Source organism: Pelmatolapia mariae, linkage group LG3_W (assembly GCF_036321145.2).
Source record: "Pelmatolapia mariae isolate MD_Pm_ZW linkage group LG3_W, Pm_UMD_F_2, whole genome shotgun sequence".
NCBI lineage: Eukaryota > Metazoa > Chordata > Actinopteri > Cichliformes > Cichlidae > Pelmatolapia > Pelmatolapia mariae.
Genome location: NC_086229.1, coordinates 76,850,081 through 76,870,934, shown reverse-complemented (window position 1 = coordinate 76,870,934; position 20,854 = coordinate 76,850,081). Strand labels below are relative to the sequence as shown.

The 20,854-nt window shown below is 42.9% G+C and overlaps 1 protein-coding gene across 4 annotated transcripts in view; it reads right to left on the bottom strand.

Moving 5' to 3' along the window:
* Window positions 1-4,835: 4,835 nt before the first annotated feature.
* Window positions 4,836-20,854, bottom strand: part of chd3 (chromodomain helicase DNA binding protein 3) — a 57,200-nt gene continuing 41,181 nt past the window's right edge. For 3 of the 4 annotated variants that reach the window (XM_063469916.1, XM_063469917.1, XM_063469918.1), the window contains exons 38-41: window positions 20,296-20,491; window positions 19,281-19,444; window positions 18,839-18,965; window positions 13,035-13,671 (exon numbers count right to left, since the gene is read on the bottom strand). In XM_063469916.1, the coding sequence (XP_063325986.1) occupies window positions 13,403-13,671; window positions 18,839-18,965; window positions 19,281-19,444; window positions 20,296-20,491 (756 nt within the window). In that variant the 3' untranslated portion in view covers window positions 13,035-13,402. Of the gene's footprint in view, window positions 6,704-13,034; window positions 13,672-18,838; window positions 18,966-19,280; window positions 19,445-20,295; window positions 20,492-20,854 lie in introns of those variants that run through there. The other variant, XM_063469919.1, reaches the window with a different exon arrangement.

The window sequence follows — 20,854 nt, the reverse complement described above, 5'->3', positions numbered from 1 at the left end:
CGGGATCACCTTTCCTTACTTGCCTGCCCTCCTGCCACTGGATTCCCCTTTACTGGACCATTCAGGTTGGATTCTGGACTCACTCTCATCTGTCTGGACACTCACCCACCCAGTATTGCTTTTTCCTAGGCACCCTCCACTTGCTAGCAAAAGACCCTTGTTCAAGTTCCATGCCGCACACGATTCCTGACCCTCGTTCGAGTTCCACGCGCCACCCACAATTCCTGTGTTTACTGTTTTCACTTGTGTTTAGTAAATAAAGTCCAGTTAAGGTTGATCCCCATTGTCCTTTTCTGAGTCTGCATTTGGGCTCTTTGACACTTGGGTTGACTTATGGAGGCTGGAGCCATCCAAATCTGCACAGCAGGGGCATGAGAGATGACCTAATGTGCAAGTTCTACAGGAACCCTGGCACATATCTTATTAGGGTACATGTCTGCTCTTAACCAAGGCAGATACAAGTGGTGCCATGACAAAGTACTGGCTGTACTCGCAAACGTCCTAGAGCAAGACCCCATCCATACTTCTGTCCATCCAGCCATGCTCTTTTGTTTATCTGAAGTTGAGTCACAGTGGTAACAAGCTAGGCACAGAATACCAGTCATCCTTTTCCTTAGCAGTGTTTTTGTAGTTCCTCCTGGGGGGGTCCAAAGACACTCAAGATGATATATATTGTGGATCTACCCCAGATGCCTGAAAAAAAATATAGGATGGTTGCGTATCCATGACTTTGCCTCTTTGGTCACTTTCTCAAAGCTCATAACGGTAAATGTAAATTGACCAGTAAAGTTTGACCTTCTGGCTCAGCTTTGAAACAAGTTTTCAAAAATTCTTTTGTTACTCCTTGTCTTCTTGATGGGACCAGCAGTTTTTACAGTTTGTTGCACCTCACCAATAAATAGTAAAATATGTCAGTCTTTTTGCTTATGGACACCTTGTCATATAAAGTAAGTGAGCTTGTTGCTGGCATTATCTGTGAGTAGTTCAGCTCAGGATTAATTTTTATTAGAAGTTTGTATTTCACCAGTATGTCTCATTTTATTGTTTATTATTATTGTGTAGATGTGATATTATATTGTGGCATAGGTATACTTTCACTTTTGTTGCATATGTCATATTTATATTAATGGAAACAAATAACCAATTGTTAATAGCAGGAAAGCAAATATTAAATTATTTGGGCAATTAATAAATATATTAATACATTTTGGGCTTTCAAGATACTGATTACAAAGTGATTTACAGAAGAAAACTAAATACGTTAGACATCAGTACATCGACATAGGTAATTCAAATCAAATGTAAAAAGATGGGTTCTGACCACATGATTGACCACACTGATGAGCATTAAAAAACAAAAACATCTACAAGCCCAAGATATAAATGCAAAAATACACGAACAGTACAGAAGAGTATTCACCTGAGATGTAGAGCTATCTGCAGAGGGCTTCCCAGTGTGTACCTCATGGGAGCTGAAATCATCTCCAGACTCTCCTATTAGGGAGTACAAAGCTCCTATAACAGTAAGCGCTCGTCTGTGAGCGGCAGCAGTCTGTTCTGAATAGCAGAGCAGGGTGACTCTTCACCTTTTAGTCATTGTGAATCACCAGTCATCTGCTCCTCAAGGTTGCTGTGCATGTGTGCGTGTGGGAGGCAGAGGGGCCTGCGAAGGGGAGACACTGAATCAGCGTGGCGTCCACAGAGCTTCCCGACTCTTGCAGCATCCACCATCAGAGCAGAGCGACTAAGATGATTGGGTGTTAGGTGGTATTCACACAAATTAAGTGATCATGACTGTGGTATTTAAAAACTGAGAAGAAATAACAACCACGTGTACATTTATGAGCTTTAAAATGCAACTTGCTCACTTCACTGCCTTCCACATGAAACTTAATATAGCTAATGTTTGCACATTTAGATACTGACTCCTCTTTTATTTTTTCTACTCGATGAAAAAATAAGACTCAGTGATTTTTTTCACTGATTCCATTCAAAATACTGCATTAACGAAAATATTGTGATGCTATTTCATATATTAGTATCTCTCTTTCTCTAAAATATACCAATGTAATAAAGCCAATTATTTTGACTAAAATAGTTTTGCTTGCTGTGTGAAAAGACTGAAGGTTTACAGCTCCGTGAGGCTGAATACTGTAGATAAATGGCTTACTGCACTATCAAGCTAGGCCCCTGTTGGAGTGCCATGGAGTTTGTAGTCTAGCAGAAAGAAGCCAACTTCATCATCTTAGACTGCAGACAGCAAAAGTCTTTATTCTGCTTTTTGAAATAATTTCTGTGAGATGGAAGCCACTCCAGTCAAAAGTAGCATTGCGGAAACTGGTACTGGTCCACATAATAGTACTCAAAGCTCACTGATACCACAGGGCAGAACAAAGAGGACACTTATGAGACAGCAATAATCTGAGTTTGCCCATGAGAGTAGAGGACCACTGGAGAGGCTGAATTGTATTAAGAGGACCAAAACACTGATCTGAAACACAAGATGGGACAGGACCATTGCAACACCTTTATTCTTTTTTTCCCAGCCATTCTGTTGTAGATTTGTTGATGTGCTGTTGCACAACCAGTTTCTGCCAAGTTTTAGCTGTCAGTCAGATAGGTTTACATGTCCTCACATATACTTTGGTCTCCAGAGGAGTTCATGATTGACTCGGTGATTGCAAGGTGCCCAGGGACTGTGTCTGCAGAGAAAGGCCAGACTGTCACCTCTCTACCACTGTGCTGACAGTTGCTTTGTGCTGCTATGCTGTGTTTGATTTTCTCCAAGCACTGTGCATTAAGCCAAACATCTGCACTTTGGTCTTGTCTGTTCATTGTTCACATTGTTCCAGAAGTTCAGATGTAACTTTATTACGAATGAGTATTAGGGCCACATTTAGCAAAAAAAGAAGAAGATCGTTTTCAGAATAAAATGAAAATTTCAAGAAAGAGACATTGAGGTTGAAAACAGGTTGAAAACATGGTGCAGAAAGCTGCATCTGGTCAGAACACCCCCCCCCCAAACTTGAAAGGGTTGGCCGGATTTGTACAAAATGAAATATCCGGCAGTGTACAGATGCAAGGATACTGATGGTTACACCCTTGTGCAATAAAGAGGATGATGAATCACAAGACACCATACGACAGATGATCATTTGTTTCACTAATTTATCTAAACAAAGCATTTTGTAGAGCGGGCCCCAACCCCTAAGCCACGCACTGGTACCGGTCCATGAGTCGTTTGGTGCCGGGCCGCGAGAGTTGAGGCTCAGGTGTGAAATTCATGGTTTTCAGGGTTTTTAGCGTTATTTTTTAATCATTTTTATCTTTAACTCGGTTTTCCTGGGTCTTTTCCCGTGTGTTATAAATAAATCTTTATTTTTTTTTAGTACCGGTACAGGTTTTATTTTGTTGTATTTATCCGCGACACCTTAAAGGCCGGTCTGTGAAAATATTGTCGGACATAAACCGGTCCGTGGCTCAAAAAAGGTTGGGGACCGCTGTTGTAGAGGGTATAGGAGCCGTGGTAGTTGTTTGGCTTGAAACGACAACTGTAATCTCCACATTTTGGCTTTTTTCTCATTTGTTTTAGTTAAAATGGCCCTAATACTCTGTCGTACTTTACAAACATAAGCTCTGCTGATATGTTCTTTTTTTGAAGAGGCTTTCTCCTGAAAGTCCTTCAAACAAGCCATAACTGTTCAGTGTTTTCCTAATTGTGTTGTCTTGAATCTTAACATTTCACATGCTAACTGAGGCCTGTAGAGTCTGAGATGGAGCTCCTGAGTTGTTTTTACAGTTTCTCTGTGCACTGCACTGTCTGAGCTTAACCTCCTAGGACATATGTGGACGTCACATTTTGGGTTATTTAGACCAAAATACTGAATTTTGCTCTACAAGGGCCTGATATCCACTTACGAGGACATTATACTGCTACTGTTCTATTAAAATTTTAAACGAATATCCTCATATGTGGCTCTTATTTTTCTTAAAAACAAAAATAAGGTAAAATAAAAATCTGGTAATTCTTTGTTTTTACATTCATCGGGGCCCCAATGTGACCAAATATCAAAGAGAAATTAAAAATGCATGCCGTAGAATAGTTCGGGTCTTAGGAGGTTAAGGTGAACTTACTGGGATGGTCACTCCTGTAAGACCGTGGCATTTATTTATTGATTTTTTTGACACGGCTGAATGTTTCAGACCAGTAAACTGTCAAAACTTCAGCTTTTATATCACAACTATTCAACTGCATTTAATTATCAACACCTGGCTGCTATGTACTCGCTTAGTTCCTTAGTTTTTCACAGAACTCTAAATGCATGTGTTGTGTTTAATCATCCTTTCAATTCAATTCAGTTTTATTCCTATTGAGCCAAATCACAACAACAGTTGCCTCAAAGCGCTTTTTTCTCAATGAAATCCACAGAGAAAATTTTTTAATCATTTCATTCAGTTTTATTACAAACAAAACAAAAAAAGAAAGAAAGAAAGAAAAAAAAACGAGGAGATGCGTCATCATTGAAATGTTTTCACTGCCATTCATCATTTAATCGGCACCAACTACATACACAGTGACACAAAATACCGAGAAATCAACACAAAGTTTTGGAAAGAGGACAAAGTAAAAACAGAAAAAATGAACTAAGTGCTTGATTTGATGTAACATTTTAGTTCAGGGGTTGCAAAACATTTGTAAAATGGACTCTGACTACTTCCTGGGAAGAGTTAAATGTATGGGATAAATGAACTCCTAGCTACCATGATTTTTTTTGTTTGTTTTTTGGCTTTTTAACGTAAAAGAGAAGATGTTGTAGGATTAACAGGTTGACATCAGGTTCTTAATTCATTTTAATGACTTTACATTTCTTTATTAAGGCTTTTTATTAAATGATGCGGCATATTAAGTGGAATTTTTCAGGATGACTGTATTTTTCCTAGAGTTAGATAGTATGCATTTTCATTTTGCTCATAGAAGCATTTAGGGTTACACATGTCCCGTTTTCTATACATGTACGTCATTTGCAAGCCCCAAATCTAAAATGGAAGCGAGGGGGGAGGAAAAAAAAAGTTTTCATGTAATATATCTACTTCTGAAGTTAGCTCAACTTCTTCGTTTACAGTCTTTCGTAATCATCGGACAAACATGGCGAAGAGGTGCACCGTGTGTCGCACATACTGTGTTGTTTTTCATAGTTTCTTGTTACAAAAAATGTCTTTTGGTAGAAGCTCTTTCTCAAATAGCAACGGCGAGAACAACAGCAACATCGACAACAACAATACTCATAATTGCGAGAGTAAAAACACAAGAGAACACGAATGAGCTGTTTAAATATGTAAATTACTGTATATCACAGGATTTTGTAGAAAGAAAAAAGAAACTTGGAAATGAAAAAAATACAGAAAAAAAAGGGTTGATTGAAGGGGGCACGGGGAGGGAAGGAAAGGAGGGAGGAGTGCTGAGGGTGGTCGATAGGATTTAATAACACTGACTTGCTTATGAAAGGTTATAAACATTCATAGGAGGTTTCTGAAAAACCTTTTTCTGGAACAAACCCCCCAAATACCTCAAAGCTCTGTACATAAACTAGGAACGAGGGGAAGCGGGATGGCGTGTCGGGAAATACTTTGTGGTCAGACGAGTCCTGAATATATGCATCATACCTTTCTGCGTGTGTTTTATCGGAACATGTACCATCGAGACAAAGTGAAGGTTAAAAAAAACAAAACAAAAAATGAAAGAAGAAGAAGCCGGAGCTGTGCTTGGAGCTGCTTGGACTGAGACATCGGAGATTCAGCCTTTCTCTGAGAGTTAGAAACAGTATTAAAACGACTGTAGGCACAGCTTGACGTATATATATATTTTTCTTCCTTTCTCACGAGACAGCATTATTGTGATTAGAGCATGCTTCGGGAGGGGGGTGGGGGGGCAGATGGAGTGCAATGGCAGAAATGAGTTTAGTTTCACATGCAGCTTCCTGTCGAGGGTTATAGGAGCAGAAGGGGAGGAGGAGGAAGAAGAAGGTTACATGGTCTATTTGAGAAATCTAAAAAGGTTTCTAGGATTGAGGTGGGTTTAGCGTTGTGTTTGCGTGCGTGTGTGTGTGTGTTTATGCTTGCATTTGTGTGAGGTTAGAAGCATCCCTAAAGGAGGAGGAGGAGGCCGCTGCGAGGAGGCCGTTTATGAGGAGTATAATGGTTTGAGGCAGACAAGAAAAGGTCACAGGAAGTTTTTTGAGACAAGTTGGACTGCGTGTACTGTCGGTGTGTGTCCATGGACAGTAAGTGCACATGTGCGTGAGTGCTAATGTCCTCTGCGTGTGTGTGTCTGTGTGTGACTTTAGCTTTTTAGGGAGTACCAGCCAGCAGAGTAACATTTTCGAGGACTTCTGCATGTATGCGTGCGTATGTGTCAAAGAAAGGAACTACAATCACTAGCGGGTCAACAAGTTCACCCTCAGTCAGTCAATTACTTTGTGATGTGGAGCTCAGCGACGCTGGTTTCACCGCCAGAACTTTCTAGGAGAGAAATCAAAGGTATCTTTGCAGCAGACGGGTTTCAGTGTGTGAGTATGAGCGTGTATGCGTGTCTGTGTGGTTTAGTCGTCGATACAGATGACCTCTCCGCTGCGCTGCTCCCGCCGGTTGACTAACAGCTCTGCTTCCCGCTCCTTCTTTACAGACATGGGAGGCCCGTTCAGCACTGCCGGATGGTGACGGTGGGGGGAGAAAGAGACACGAGTTCAGTTTAAGCAATTCGGCATGAAAAGTCTTTTCTGTGATGGCTATATCTGACTTGAAGCCTTGTGCTCGTTCCTAACTCGAAGCAGAAAAAGAAAAGCAGATTCTTGTGTTGTTGAAAGTGTCGACAGGTTTTACCTTCAATAAATCACTGTGATTTGGGTTAAAAGTGCATTCTGGATGCAGGGCTGTTGGAGAAAGAGAGCAATATGTCTTTTCGACACAAAAACAGTAAGAGGGCACTGCTCTTCCAAATCATTAAGAGGGGAGTTGTGGTGGGTGCCTCCGAGCCAAGGGAGAAACTTCCACATTATAAACAAAGCGTGCAACGCCAACACCAAAGTGCCAAAAACTGCAGTTCCTGGACTTTCACGGACAAACTCAACACCATTATAAAGGATGTTTTGGGACTGGCACAGTGCAATGCAATCCACAGTTTTGCTCTCTATGGATGGTTCCCTCTTTATGCCAACTGTGAAGTTGGTTTAGGTTTTTATAACTCGTACAAGTCTTTTTAAGGTAAGCTAAAGACCCTGCAATAATACAGAGAAAACCCCCAGGTAGGTGCTTTCTATAGTTCTCTGGTTGAAAATATCTTGTTGATGTCAGAGTTCAGAGGAGAATGGCCAGACTGCTTTGAGCTGATAGGAAGGCAACCTAACTCAAATGACCACTTGATACAATGAAGGTACAGAGAAGGACACATCTAATGCAACTCCTCTCTACTAAGAACAGGAAACTGAGTCTCAATTTCTGCTGCAACATTCAGATGACAGGGTCAGAGTTTGGTGTAAACAACATGAAAGCATGCATCCATCCCGCCTTGAATCAGCAGTCCAGATCGGCCCCGTAGTACCAACTGAGAATCATTTAAACACCAAAATCTGGACCAAAATCTCTGAGGGATGTTTCCAGCACCTTGTTGAAACTGTGCCACAAAGAATTAAAGCAGCTCCGAAGGCTAAAGGGGGTCCAACCCATTAGGTAAGCTGTACCTAATGATGTGTGGTGAGTGTGTATAAGTCAATATTTTGCAATATAGTGCAATTCAAAATCTTACAAACAGCAATTTTCATTCTATTTTTTGGTGAATAAGTCCCATCCAAGTGTGATTTTTAATACTTTTAATGAGAAAACTTGCATAATACAGTACATCAATATATCATATTACATATCCAGTATCAAGTTTGTTTACAATATTGACCAAACCTCAGAATGCATAATTATTAACCTGGAGAGAGTGAGGCCAGCAATGAGTAAACACACACTTTATCCACAAGCAGGCACACGGTCACACAAGGACACAGATGCACACACACACACACACACACGCATAAAAATTAAGTTCTTTGCACAGCTGGCCAGCAAAAGGATCTGTGCTTCCCACATTTGCGCGCCATCATGAATCTGCTCAGGGAGTACAACGGGGAGTTTAGCGCTCCTTTCGAAACAAGGCCAAGAATGGACCAAAAGAGGTCTGACTCGCGCCACAGGGAAAGATGAAGTGTCATAACACCCCTGTGCAGATCAAAGATGTCATACGAAGTGTATTGAAGTGAAGACGTTTGGTGGGGGTGGAGGCGGGGGGTGAAGCCGTGTGCGTCTGTCTGAAACCAGAGGGGGGGACCACTTATGGGGAAACGTATGGCATTTCGCCAGTGGAGGCCAACAGAGGAGATCAAGAGAATGGGCCAGTAGAGAGTTAGTGTGTGGGGCAAGCAAAATCTGATAAGAACCAAAACAAATCGAGGTAAAGACTGGGTGAAAGAGCAGGAGAAATGAGAAGTTGCATAAAAAAAAGAAAAGCTGCAGAAGACAGAACACTGTTAAAATAATGAGAAAACACTCTCTCTTTAATGTTCTTACAGCAAATCACAGTACGCCTTAAAAATCTTCAATTCATAATCTTTAATGAGGGAGTCATCAAATCAGAATCGCCTCTGACGGTTGTAACTCTGGTTATTGTTTTTTTTAGAAATCGGTACTTAATGAGTGCACCTCGTGGTAGAGTTGCGCCATGTTTGGACACTAGAGACTCACAGGAATGGACCAATGCTTGTTGTTTCTGATTTTATCTCGGTGAGAATAGCCTCACTGCTGGCTGTTTACTCTTCGCTTCCTGCTGGCGCTCTTTCACATTAAAAGCACTCCCATGGCAAAAAAGCAGGGAAATCTTTACTATTAATTAGTCACATAAACCCAAAACACGTGGATGTCCCAAAGTCCTTTTTTTTGTTGTTGTTGTTTTTGATTTTGAGCTTTGCTGATAAATGCTGAAAGCTGTGCCTGGTCGCACTGGTGGAATTTATGTCAGATTTTATAATTGTGAAAATAATCACCGTGAGACAATGCTGCCAAAAAAGCCAAAAAAAGGTAGGAAAAGTCATTAAATACAACCATTAAAGGTAATTAAATGCTTGACATCTGAATATTTAATTTGAAAAAAAGGTCTACCCAACAACAACATTTCAGGTTTCACCTGCTGAAAAATGGGACTCAGTTCTAAAGATTAAGGACCCTGGCTCTGAACCCTCACAAACCCACAGCACCTCTTCAGCAGGGCCCAAAAAAGGCATTCAAGGTAAAGAAGGAGTGGAGATAAAACAGGAGGAGAAATTCAATGAAGCACTTGTACTATACCAGATAAAGATTCCCTCCGCGATGTCTGCAACAGTGTACATGTCTTTCTGCTGCCAAAGTAACTCTGCAATACTTCACCTCTATCTACTCAAGCTCCTCCCCTTCCCAGCCTCCCCACCATTGTGTGCATGCTCTCATGCACACAACGCTGTAGCTTTACAATAGCAGCAGGCATTGTTAGGTAGCTTAATTTCAAATTAAGCTGCCACTGATTAGAGTGAAAGCATGAGAGCAAGGATTTCTAAACTTTCACCCGGCCCAGGAGAAAAGCCATCTTCTCCTCGGCCTGAAACTCTGGACTGAGCTGGATGGAGCATCTGAAATCTAAAAGGCAGTAAAAATGATTCCTGGCCAACATGCCAGTCTGTGTCTCTCCCCTGTAGGTCCTGCCTACTCTTTGATAGAAGTGAATGCTGCCATCTTGGCAAGAAAAGCAGCATTTTTTTCCCCTCGCTGAAAAGCTATGCGTGAGTGCATCAATGCAAAAACCTCTCACCAAGAACAACCTTGTGTCTCTAAACTGTCAACTTTTCAGGAAGTAAAAAAAGAAGAAAAACAAAACAAACACAAAAACACGGGCTTGTTTTTTAGAAATCTATAGAGCCCGTCCAACTAAGAGAGAGAAAGAGACGAAAAGAAAGACGTGCATGTAGCAGGAGGTTCACAATCAACTGAGAATGAAGAATATGCTTCAGCTGGAGGTACAAATCGTAAAATCGAGCACTGAAACTGTGAGTGGTTTTATTTATAGGCTAGAGAAAGGACATCCCCACTCCAGAAAACTGTCAGGAAATAAAGATTATTCCCCAAAAAACATATTGGTAAATTATTCTTTGCATACCCTTCGTGACCCTGAATCTTTTTCTATTCCCAGTCTTACTAATACCTGAAGCCTGACAAATAATTTCTAAACCTGAGGTGGCTGTGACAAGGAGGTAGAGCAGGTCATCTACTAATGGGAAAGCTGTTGTTTCGATTCCTCGGGCAAAATACTGAACCTCAAGTTGCTCCTGATGTATTCATCAGAGTGTAAGTATGTCGGCTACAAAGCGCTTAGATGTACAAAATAGAGGTTGTGTGAATACAAGTAGAGCAGGAAAGTGCTATATAAGAATCAGTCCATTCAAATGAATGTGACTGCCATGTTATCTGACTATTAATACAGACAGCAGCCTAATGTCTCCAAACACGTATTTGTTTTAAGATGTAGATTCTTTCCAAGGTAGAAGATATTTGATACAGGAAGCTTTCTGGCCTTCATTTGTAGTTTGCTTGTCCAGATTTTAATCATTAACCACATGTGAGCAGGCTTCAGCTGCTCACGGGCGCAATCTGTGTTAAGATATTATCAGCCGATATTAGCTAATTGACAATCGAACGATATCGGCATTTATAACGGCTGATAAATTTAAAAAAAGAAATGGAAGAAACACCCTTTAACCATCATTGACGTTGCATAGTTTTCCCACCAGAGGCCCTTCTGCAACATCCCTTTTGGCAATAGGTTTTCAGAACGCTACAAACAACAACCAGCAGATCTGAGCAGACTTCGAGCAGAGCGTAAATGAATAACTAGTGTGAGTGAAACCTGTTCATGTTTCGTGTGTCTGGAAAAAAATATATATATATCAGCCGATATATCGGATTTTTACATCACAGACATTAGTATCGGTGTCGATCCTATATATCGGTCAGGCAACCGGAGGAACATGTTTCCTAAAATGCAGTCTCATAAAAATCAGCTCATGACTAATGATAGCTTAGCTTTTTTATTAGCTTTAAAATGCATCCACTCCTGTAAACATGAAGTCTTGAGCTACAAGTTGTGAAATTATGGAAAATGTCCCTCAGCGGTGAAGACACTGTGAGTGCACTATTCTGTCATTTTAGCTCTGTTTTGGTGCTCCACCACGATCACTCGCTGCTCCCGGGGATGGGCAGGATGCATATATTGTATTTATTTTCTCTGAAAACAGCTGCCTGCAGCTGGAAACAGTCTTGAGAGCAGTCACTGAACCAAAACAGAGCTAAACCGAAAGGTGCTAAAATACTCCCGACTGCTGAGCCGGACGATATGTGTGCACTTCACACGTACAACATATTAATGCCATCTTTTCTTTAGATAGAAAATACCAATGAGAGCTTCAAGTCATAGTCTTGCTTATTTTAGACTGAATTGCAATCAGGATAACAGACTTTAAGGTAAATACTGACTGATCTAAGATGTTTAGCTTATTTTCTAAGAGGAGAAAAACATATTTGAACAAAATACTTTAATATTTCTAGTAAGGTATCCAAAGTCGTACTGACATCAAACAGCCATGTCAAACAGTTGGCACAAATCACACACATTCACACTCATTTCTTAACCTACAGACATGCACGACATTCTCATTGCAGGCCGCACTGCTACCACACTTCTCCGGTCATTAAGTCCTTTAAACTCAAAGGGAAATATCACTCAGTTTTAGCTGAAAGCAATCCAAATCCATTGCTTTTTCCCTTTAGATACGAGGCAGAATGGTTCATCTCTAGGACGCCACACAGCGCGCACACCAAGCTGGAAAAACGATGACACGGTCCAGAGTGTTTTATTTTCTCGGGGTTCAGGGGACATTTTCCAGCGTGGAATCCATCACGCTGTCACAGCGAGGAAACTCAAAGAACAAAAAAAGAAAAAAACGCCTTCAAAGAGAGTCTCCCTTTTTCCTTCGATGACAGATTACAGTCTTCATCTTTTGGGAAGAGCCGCTCATAAATTATGATTTTTTGTATTTTTCAGTGATTAAGCTTAAAAACAGGAAATGTAAGTACTTCATTAGAGTGATATTCCCCTTCAAGTGACCCCCCCAAAGAAAACGGGTGCAACAGTAAATATGCTTTCTAATACAGTACATGTCTTTGCTGTCCATCAGATTGGGTTAGAGCTGCCAACCGCTGGACAAAGGCATCGTCTCAGTTTTTACATCTATGCTTCTTGTTTGGACTCAGGAATGCGAGAGAGGGCAAGAGAGTCCATGGGAAGTCGTGTTTTATACTTAGAAAACTTTTTTCTTCTTCTTTTTTTAAACTTTCCCCCCTCGTTTTTGTTGTTTTTTCTTTGCAAGATAATCTCGGTCCACTTTATCTCCCTCGCTCTATTTTGAGTTTGGGTTTCATCTGCCTATACTCAGCAGATAAATTCACTTGTTTGCAGGTTTTACAGGTTGTGTGCGAGTTCCAGAGCGTGTAATATATATGCATATCTGAGCGTGTTCGACTGAGAAAGAGAGACGGAGGAGTTGAAGACTGCGGAGGAATGAGGGAGTACGGGGTCAGATCGAGGGGACAGCCTTGTTCAGTCAGCCGGCGGATGAAAAATTGATCCGGAGGGAAATCTTTTTTTGTCTCAGAGGGAGAAATAGAAGAGCTAAAGAAGTCTGTATAAGGAGGAATTAAAAGAAAAAAAGATCCTCTTTTGTTGCATTGTTTTTTTTTTTATTTGGCGTCTAATTTAGAGTTTTTGAAATCCTGTGATTGCATTAAGCAGCTGTCCCAATCCCACCCCCCTTCTTTTTGGCCAAGGCCTTCAAAGTAAGGTTCGTTTGTTCCAGATAAGTACTCTCTCTTTTTGTCTCTGCCCCCCCACCACCCCCCGGGCATCATTAGTGCTTGATCTCAAGGCCAGATTTTCACCTCTCCCTTTTTATTTTGGACTCACTCCTTATGCAGTTGATTGCTTGTTTTCTTTAGTGGATCAAAGTGCCGCCGCTACTTTTCTTTTCACATTTCATGTCCGCTTGTTTTGTTTTTTTTCCTTTCTGCCTCCCATCCTTATTCAATCCATCCAGCGAGCTTGTATTCTCCCTTTATATCCCTCACATTCCAGCTGTGTCAAAGTGCTCTCTCCTTGGATCCTTTTTGGAAACGCTCTCATGCGTTCGGGTTCTCGTCTCATTTTTGTTACATTCCACGATTGTTTTTCCATCCAAACGTCGCTCTGTTTTTATTGTTTTAGTGTTCACCTCCCCGCTTTTGCCCCTCAGGGTTTCTTTGGTCGCCCGTTGCGCGGCAGGTTCTCCACTGTGTTGCTGAGGCGGTACTTGACGATGATGCTGTGCACCGTGGATTTAGGCATCCTCAGCTCCTGCCCGATGGCCCCCTCTGACTTTCCGTCCTTCCAAAGGTCCACCACACGCTGCCGCTGCACCACATCGTGCTCCTTGGTCTTCTGGCAAACGCTGGCAGCGGTTGGCCCTCCAGTGGCTCCACCAGCGGCTCCCCCGGTGGCCCCAGCAGCGGCGGCGGCTTCTGTGGGGGCAGACAAGCGGCAGACTGTAGTGGAGGCTCGGTGAGGGGAGAAGGATAATGTGACACTTAACTGGTCCCTGTAGGGATTTGCTCTTTTAGTTTGCCTCCCTCCTCTCTGTTGGGGGGGAGGTCGGAGGTCAGGGGAGAGCTACCGAAGCTGGAGTGGTGGAGGGGTGGGGGGAGCTGAGGTTCAGTGTCCTGCTCAAGGACACTTTAGCAGGATGGGTACTTGCAGACACGCGCGCTCCACTCCATCTGTTTAATGTTTACGCCTCTAAAGGATGAAGTTTGGTCTAATGTGTGGGACTCCTTCTAGCACAGATGTGTAGCGTCCTGATGGCAGAAACAGGCTCTCCAGAATGCAACTCGAGTTATTGTGCAAATGCTGACAGACTGCCACGTGTGAGACAGCACCAAACAATCCTTCATCAGAGCATTGTTACATTTTGTTGCGCGGTTCACAGAGTGCAGCTAAAGTAGTAGATGTGCACTTAAAGCGCCACAGCCCGAGTATTTTTGGACATGTTTTGTGTACTCAAGTGTGGGAGCTTCTCTTGGGGAAGTGCGCTGCTAATGGAGGGGGGGGGGGTCGCAGAATCAGAGAATTGTTATTTTAACTCTGTCCATTCCTCCAGCTCACTTTTTTCCCTCCCCCCACCCCCTTTTGGGCTCAATCTAAAAAGGTCACGACGCAGCGCAACCCCAATCAAGACCGTAAATGTGGTCTCATTTGCTGCATGCTTGTGCCCCGCTGCGGTGCTCGAGACTGCAGCCCCCAGGCCCACGCTCAGCTTCAGCTGCAGTCTCGCCATGAAAAGGCCCCCGGTGAGCAAAAAAAAAAAAAAAAAAAACCCACGAAGCAACACAGCACGCGTGTGACTATTTCTGAAACAGCCGGTGCTCGGCCCAGCCCTCTGCCAGTTCACAAGTCACAACACGAGGTTTAAACAACCAAACTCGTGCGGCTTTGGTCCCTCTCAAAATACCTTGGTACAAAGTCCGAATGTTTTCTTGGCACGGCCCGAACCCAGACAGCCTGAGCATAATGACATTTTCAGAGATAGGCCCTGGCTCTCGAAAAAGCAATGCTTTTGACAGATGTCTCAGTCTGCAATTACAAAAAAAAAAAAAATCAAGATACACCGAGCGAGAGGGACAGGAGAAGCACTTGGAGAGAGAGAGAGAGAAAGCTGGCTATTGCGGTTTTTAGAGCTAAAGCTATTGGGGAATATCAGGTTTTACCAGTTATCTCTGCCACATCGCCGCTATCTAAACATCTCCAAACACGAATGCACATGCAGAGCAGAGAGTGCGTCTGGAGAGCACATGCTGTTACCAAACTAATTACGAGAAAATACATGCTGGAAAAACTGCCAGCGAGCCCTGACAGACTGCAGACGAGGAGAGCCGGACAAGAAGTCAAAATAAAATAGATTTTTCTTTTTCTCTGCTTTTTTAATTCTTAAGCCCTTAACTCAATAAGTAATAAGAGCCACAGCAGGACCCAACAAGAGAAAATAAACAGGCTCCTTGGGGCAGGTTTGATAGCGCTCCGGGTGTGCTTTATCGTTGCACAATGTGTCATTAGATCCCGTAAGTGCTGAGCTGAGTATTGAGGTTTCGAGGCCGGACATGTTAAGAGATGAGAACGCCTTAATATAGCAGCGCAGCACGCTCGTGTTTGATTTGGGTAATGTCTATTTCAGGTGTCTATCTGGCAGCTACATCAGAAAGCTCTGCTGCAGATGGTTTTTTTCCGATACGGACTCCTTTCTGGATTTTTAAGGTTTCACAACTAAAGCTGCTTAGGGGTGGGGGGGGAGATAAAGTGACTGTTCAGAGTGCCTAAAAGGGCGCTGCTTTAGAAGCCATCAGGTAGCTCTTTCAGTCACACGACACGGCATTAAAATGAAACCCAAGACTCGAGCAATGATCCGAAATCTACGCGTAATGCAAAGACATCCTGAAATACCCGATTCCCCAGGCACGCTCATTTCAGCGAGGCCTCTGCAATATTTTTCCATTTTCTTTTGCCTAATCTTTTTCCACAACAACATAACCATATATAGCTGGAATTCCTCAAATGACATCTTTAAAAATAGGAGCAGCACTTTGGACCGGTTTTGTCCATCAACGGCGCACGTTGCCAAGTAATCAAGTTCTGATCTCCGCGGCCAGATCTGCGCTTCTCCGTCGGGGTGTCTCGGAGGCTGGAGTTGGCGCGCACCCTTTCAAATATGAAACTATAAAAAGTGTGACCGGTGGGATTTGTCTGCTTCTGTTTTCTCACAGGTTTCTGTTGCCAGAGCAGATGGTATAAAAACAAGGAGGACATTAAACAGTGAAAATTAATGGCTCAGTCATGCTAGAGAAAAAAATATGACAGCAACCTCCTTGAGCCTAGGAAAAGTCAGCGGTTGCCCGGTGATTGGATTTAATTTTTTTTCACATCTGGAAACTCGTTAGAAGTAACTACCAACAGACTAACCTCAGGGCAACAACTTTCAATTGCAAGGCGATTGCACAGGATGCCTGGTTGGAGGCAACCTGTCTCCAAACAATTGCAGTCTGACTCAGACAGATTGGAGGTTTGCCAACCTGAGTCAGTCTGCACTGATAAGTGCAACTCGTGTGCAATGCATCTCTTTGCAATAGGGGACTTGACTCAACGCATCTGCATAGTACTTATATTCCTATATAAAAGAAAGCCTTTCTGAGCACCTGTGATATTTTACAGTTAAACTGCTGTTCTGCAGTAACTATGTCACTATCTGTGGAGAAATGTCTGAATTTCTCTTTGGATGTCAGTAGTTGATGTGAATTTCTGAGTATGCAGACTGCAACAGATTTGCAATGTTCACTGTTTTCACCGTTAATGATCATATTATCACAAACAGGTTGAATGTAACTGTCAACTTAATCCAATTTAATCACAAACCAATGCAAACTGATTTGGTTTTCTTTCTGTTTTATTGCTGCCTGACTCACTGAAGTTTCTCTGAGGATAGCAACTGACTGCAAGTAGCAAAAGCCCAGGTCCCCATCTTTGAAGCAGCTATTTGAAAGGCAACAAGACTGAAAGTAATTACAATCATTCATTCTCCAACCACTGTTTGCCTCAGTGTGACTGTAGCGTAAGGACTAAACCCAGTTAGTGATGCAGTTTAGCAAAAATAAGAATGCTAAAATCTGTTGCAGCAGATTCTGAGATTTCCCACTAGTAATTAGTAGCATGGGTGAAGCATTTCCCATAATGCAACACAGTACCATCTTTTCATTATACCCTTCATGCCTGGTTAATTACTATAGCTTTCAAGAACTCTTGAAAGCACTTTCTCTTTGCTTTCTATTTTGAAGCGAGCTGAGACTAAATGATAGTTGTCTGTCACGCTGATCGCTGTGTCAGATTACACAGAGGCATAAAATCTTGCCTCTTTATGACTGACAGACATGACAGACTGCACCCGCTGAGTCACGCTTGTCATCCATCAAAACATGTGTGTAAAGAGGTGCTAGCTTGTAATTTCCAGGATAGCAAGGAAAGGAAAAGGAACAGAAGATGGCAGCTGAAGCAGTCATTATAATATTGAGTTCTGACCACACCGGCAACATAATTCCTCTTTTGCATTGTCATGATTACAGCTGTACAGAGCTCAGCGGTAGAAAAACTATCTCGACAGCTGGAAAAAGCAATCTGAACCGAAGGGAACCGTCGTGGATGACACCAACACATTTTTAACATGCTAGTGAGACACTACAGGAGGCTGTCAGGCATGGAGCCCCATTTTTAGTCCGTAGGCGAACAGACGGCCCACATCGTCAGGATCGGCCCACGATCGAGGCGATATCATGTAGTCTGAGCCTGGCATTAAATTAGCTCTCCTCAGGCCAAGAGCAGCTGGTGTATAAAAGTGCACTAAAGTTTTCAGTGAATGTTTGGTATGACTGAGTAACTAGATGCCGTAAAGTGTGTGCGCGCAATACAGCTCGTTGGCACGTTTTTACGAATCTGTAGATTTTGCAAACGGTGCCTGCTCTGAGCCTGAAACAAAATCAGAACTTTGGCCGCATCGTGAACAGAATTTAGAATTTGAAACCAAGGTGGAGTCTTGAGAAATATCAGCGTGTGACTGCTGATAACAAGAAAATTATGAGTAAGTAAGGTAAAAACAAACAAACAGAGCCAACAGAGCGAACAGATCTGTTTACAAATGACACTAGTTAACAGATTTGTTTTGAGTTCTGCTTTATGGGACGTGGAAAAAACTGCATGGTGGTTGTTTTTCTTGGCTTTCAAAAGATAACTGTCTGTGACTGTAAAGCAGCATTTGCAGTCATTCATTCAGACAATGACTCGGAGCAGCAGGAAGAGATTTGACTGAAAATGATAAACTCAGAGAAGCTCAACAGCATTGAGTTACCTGTGACCATAAACTCCGAGCTCATTTTAAACCTGCGTGAAGTGTGAATTTGCACAACCCCGACCACAATGATCCCTTTGACATCACCAGAGTAATTTTCTCAGACTGGATCCAGACCCAGAAATAAAAAATTTAAAAACAGCACCACGGCTTCCCACAGGTTGATGAGAGCTCCTCCCGATGAGCAGACTGAATTTTTATGTGAAAAAATCGATGGGAAATTACTAAGACAAACTGAATATTGCGCCTGAGCCAGCAAAACCATCTCCACCGCTGTCCATTATCAGCACGTTAAAGACAAACAAAAACAAACACAACTACGACCGCTTCAGATACAGATTTAATGCACAAAATGACTCTAAAGAACCCTTAAACTGACGCTGCGGCGCTGCTTTATCCTTAAACATCCTTAAATCATGTGCTGTGATAAGAATCAGTTCCTGAGCCAGAGGCAGAGCTGCACTGACACAGCAACAACACCTCCGCAGAGAAGCATAAATCTGAGTAAAAGTCATCAGCTTGCCAAGTGTCAGACAGATCAAACAAGCTTCTTCTTCTGTGCTATAATTACTGAAGCCCTAATGCCTCGAGATGTTCGATTATTACTCAGTAACTCACCTGTTTGTCTCTCATACGTCCACAAACTGCATTTTCCGCTGACAAAGCTTTTTTTTCCTTACTGTCATATTAAGTACACACTTTGGTGCTTTACAGCTGACAGTGTCAGCGGCGCCTCAAACACTGACCTGATATGAATGATCCGGGTGGCATCTGACTGTAATTGGCCCCTCCCATGTGTAGGGCGCTCGGGGGTGCGGGTGTGAAGGGGGCTCCGTAGTTCTGAGGGGTTGCGTAGGGTCCTGGAGGTATGGGCTGTGGAGAGAGACCGTGGGAAAGACAAAAAAAGGTTTTCTTTAGAAATTCTGCACGTGGTGATTTTAAGAAAATAAAAAAAGAAAATGAACCCCCTTTTGAGTCGTGCAAGGTGACCAAAAAAAAAAAAAGTGCTGAGTAAGCAGCTGTGGAGTTATAAAGTACAGGTGGGTGAGGATAATGGGCTCTATGTTTTCATTGGATGTCTTCCATCTATTATTTTTCCACTGAGGGCTGGCAAAGCTCGAGCAGGTTTCAACCTGTGAGCGTTTGTGTGTGTGTGTGCTGTATTTAGAGGCAGCCTGATGTGCTGACCGGGGGTGTGTGCGTCTCTGTGCCCTTGCTGGCCAGTCGGCTGAGGATGCTCCTCTCTGACATCTGCAGGCGGGCGGCGATGGGTGGGACTCTGGACAGCGTGGCCGGTAGCCGAGTCACGTCGGCCTTCATGTCGCTCAGCAGCTCCTCCAACTGGTTCAACACTGCAATGACAACAACAATAAGAAGACCACAATAAGAAGAGCCACCGACCAGGTGCTTCAGCTTCTCCTTTTTATTTATTACGGGATAGTTTGCTCAAAATCTTCAATTAATATGAAGAAATGTGCTTTTTTTGGAAGGTGGCAGTACAGGTGTTTCACATCCGAGGCTGCTTCTGTGCTATAAAGGTCAAGACTATAAATAGTCTGCTTAAGCAGCTTTATTTCAACAAGCTGTTGCTTTTCTTTCTTCAAATGCTGAGAATAAATGTTTAAATAGCACATTGTTGATGCTGTTTTTGTAAGAGATTACAGTTCCCATCCTCCAGTATCTGCCCTCTCTGTCATCGCACCCTAACAAGTAATTAATCACCGTCCGCAGGGCTGCTGATAAAAAAAAAAAAAAATTTCGCCTTCATTACGTTGGGGTCTGTTAAGACGTACGAGACGAGAACAAGACCAGCAGTGTGCTGAGCGTGTTATTCTGTCGACAGTGCGATATAAACATGGACGGGCTTGCTAAGGAGCCAGCGAGGAAATGTTTGGAGCTATCACTTATCATTATGTAAGCTTATCTGCCTGCTGTTTTTTTGAAGTCAGCTCCAGGCAGAGCGATACGGTCAACTCAGCAGGAAAAGATTGCACAACAGCTGCTGCGAGATACGCCGATGAGTATCTTTTATCCCCCTCTGATTATCTGCCTGACAATCTTTCCTGCTTTCTCTGAATCTGTCTACGTGCCTCTGCACAGATCTGCTTCCCTGACACAAATGTTTGTGTTAGATTTTGTTCGCTGAACAACACGAAACAATTTCCTCGCAACTCTCGGTGCCTTTCATCCGATCGCTCCTGACCTTTGTGCAGGACAGCGTTGGCTGGCTTGTTTCCCGCCAGGGACTCCTTGCTGAGGTGCTGGTGTGACTCCGCCAGGCACTCCACCTCTGCAAAGCGTGCATTGAGCGCCATGGCCGGGTGGCTGGGGTCCTGGGTCATGTTTAGGTAAGCTGCCCGCCGCAACTGCTCCTCTATCACCAGCGCCTGCTCCAACAGCTGGAGGATGACGGATCAGGAGGAGGTCAATGGAGAAAGAGCAGAGAAAGGATTGTTTATGAGTCCGAGGTCACTGAAACCACAACATGTATGTGTGCTTTACTATGACTAAAAAAACCCATGTAATTTAAAAAAAAAGTGACTTAAGAGTTGTACTGATTGTGGTTTGCACTGTATTCTGGGCCTTCCTGCACACTCCGGGCTCCAAAATGACAGCGCTGTGATGAAGTGCACTTCAACACAGATATCAAGTTACAAAAATATTACAGAGTGCTAAAATTTGCCACTTCAGTTGGTCTGCAATGCCTCGAGGGCTCTCTCGTTGCGTAACTTACACAATAGTTCCACTCCCAGTCTGGATAT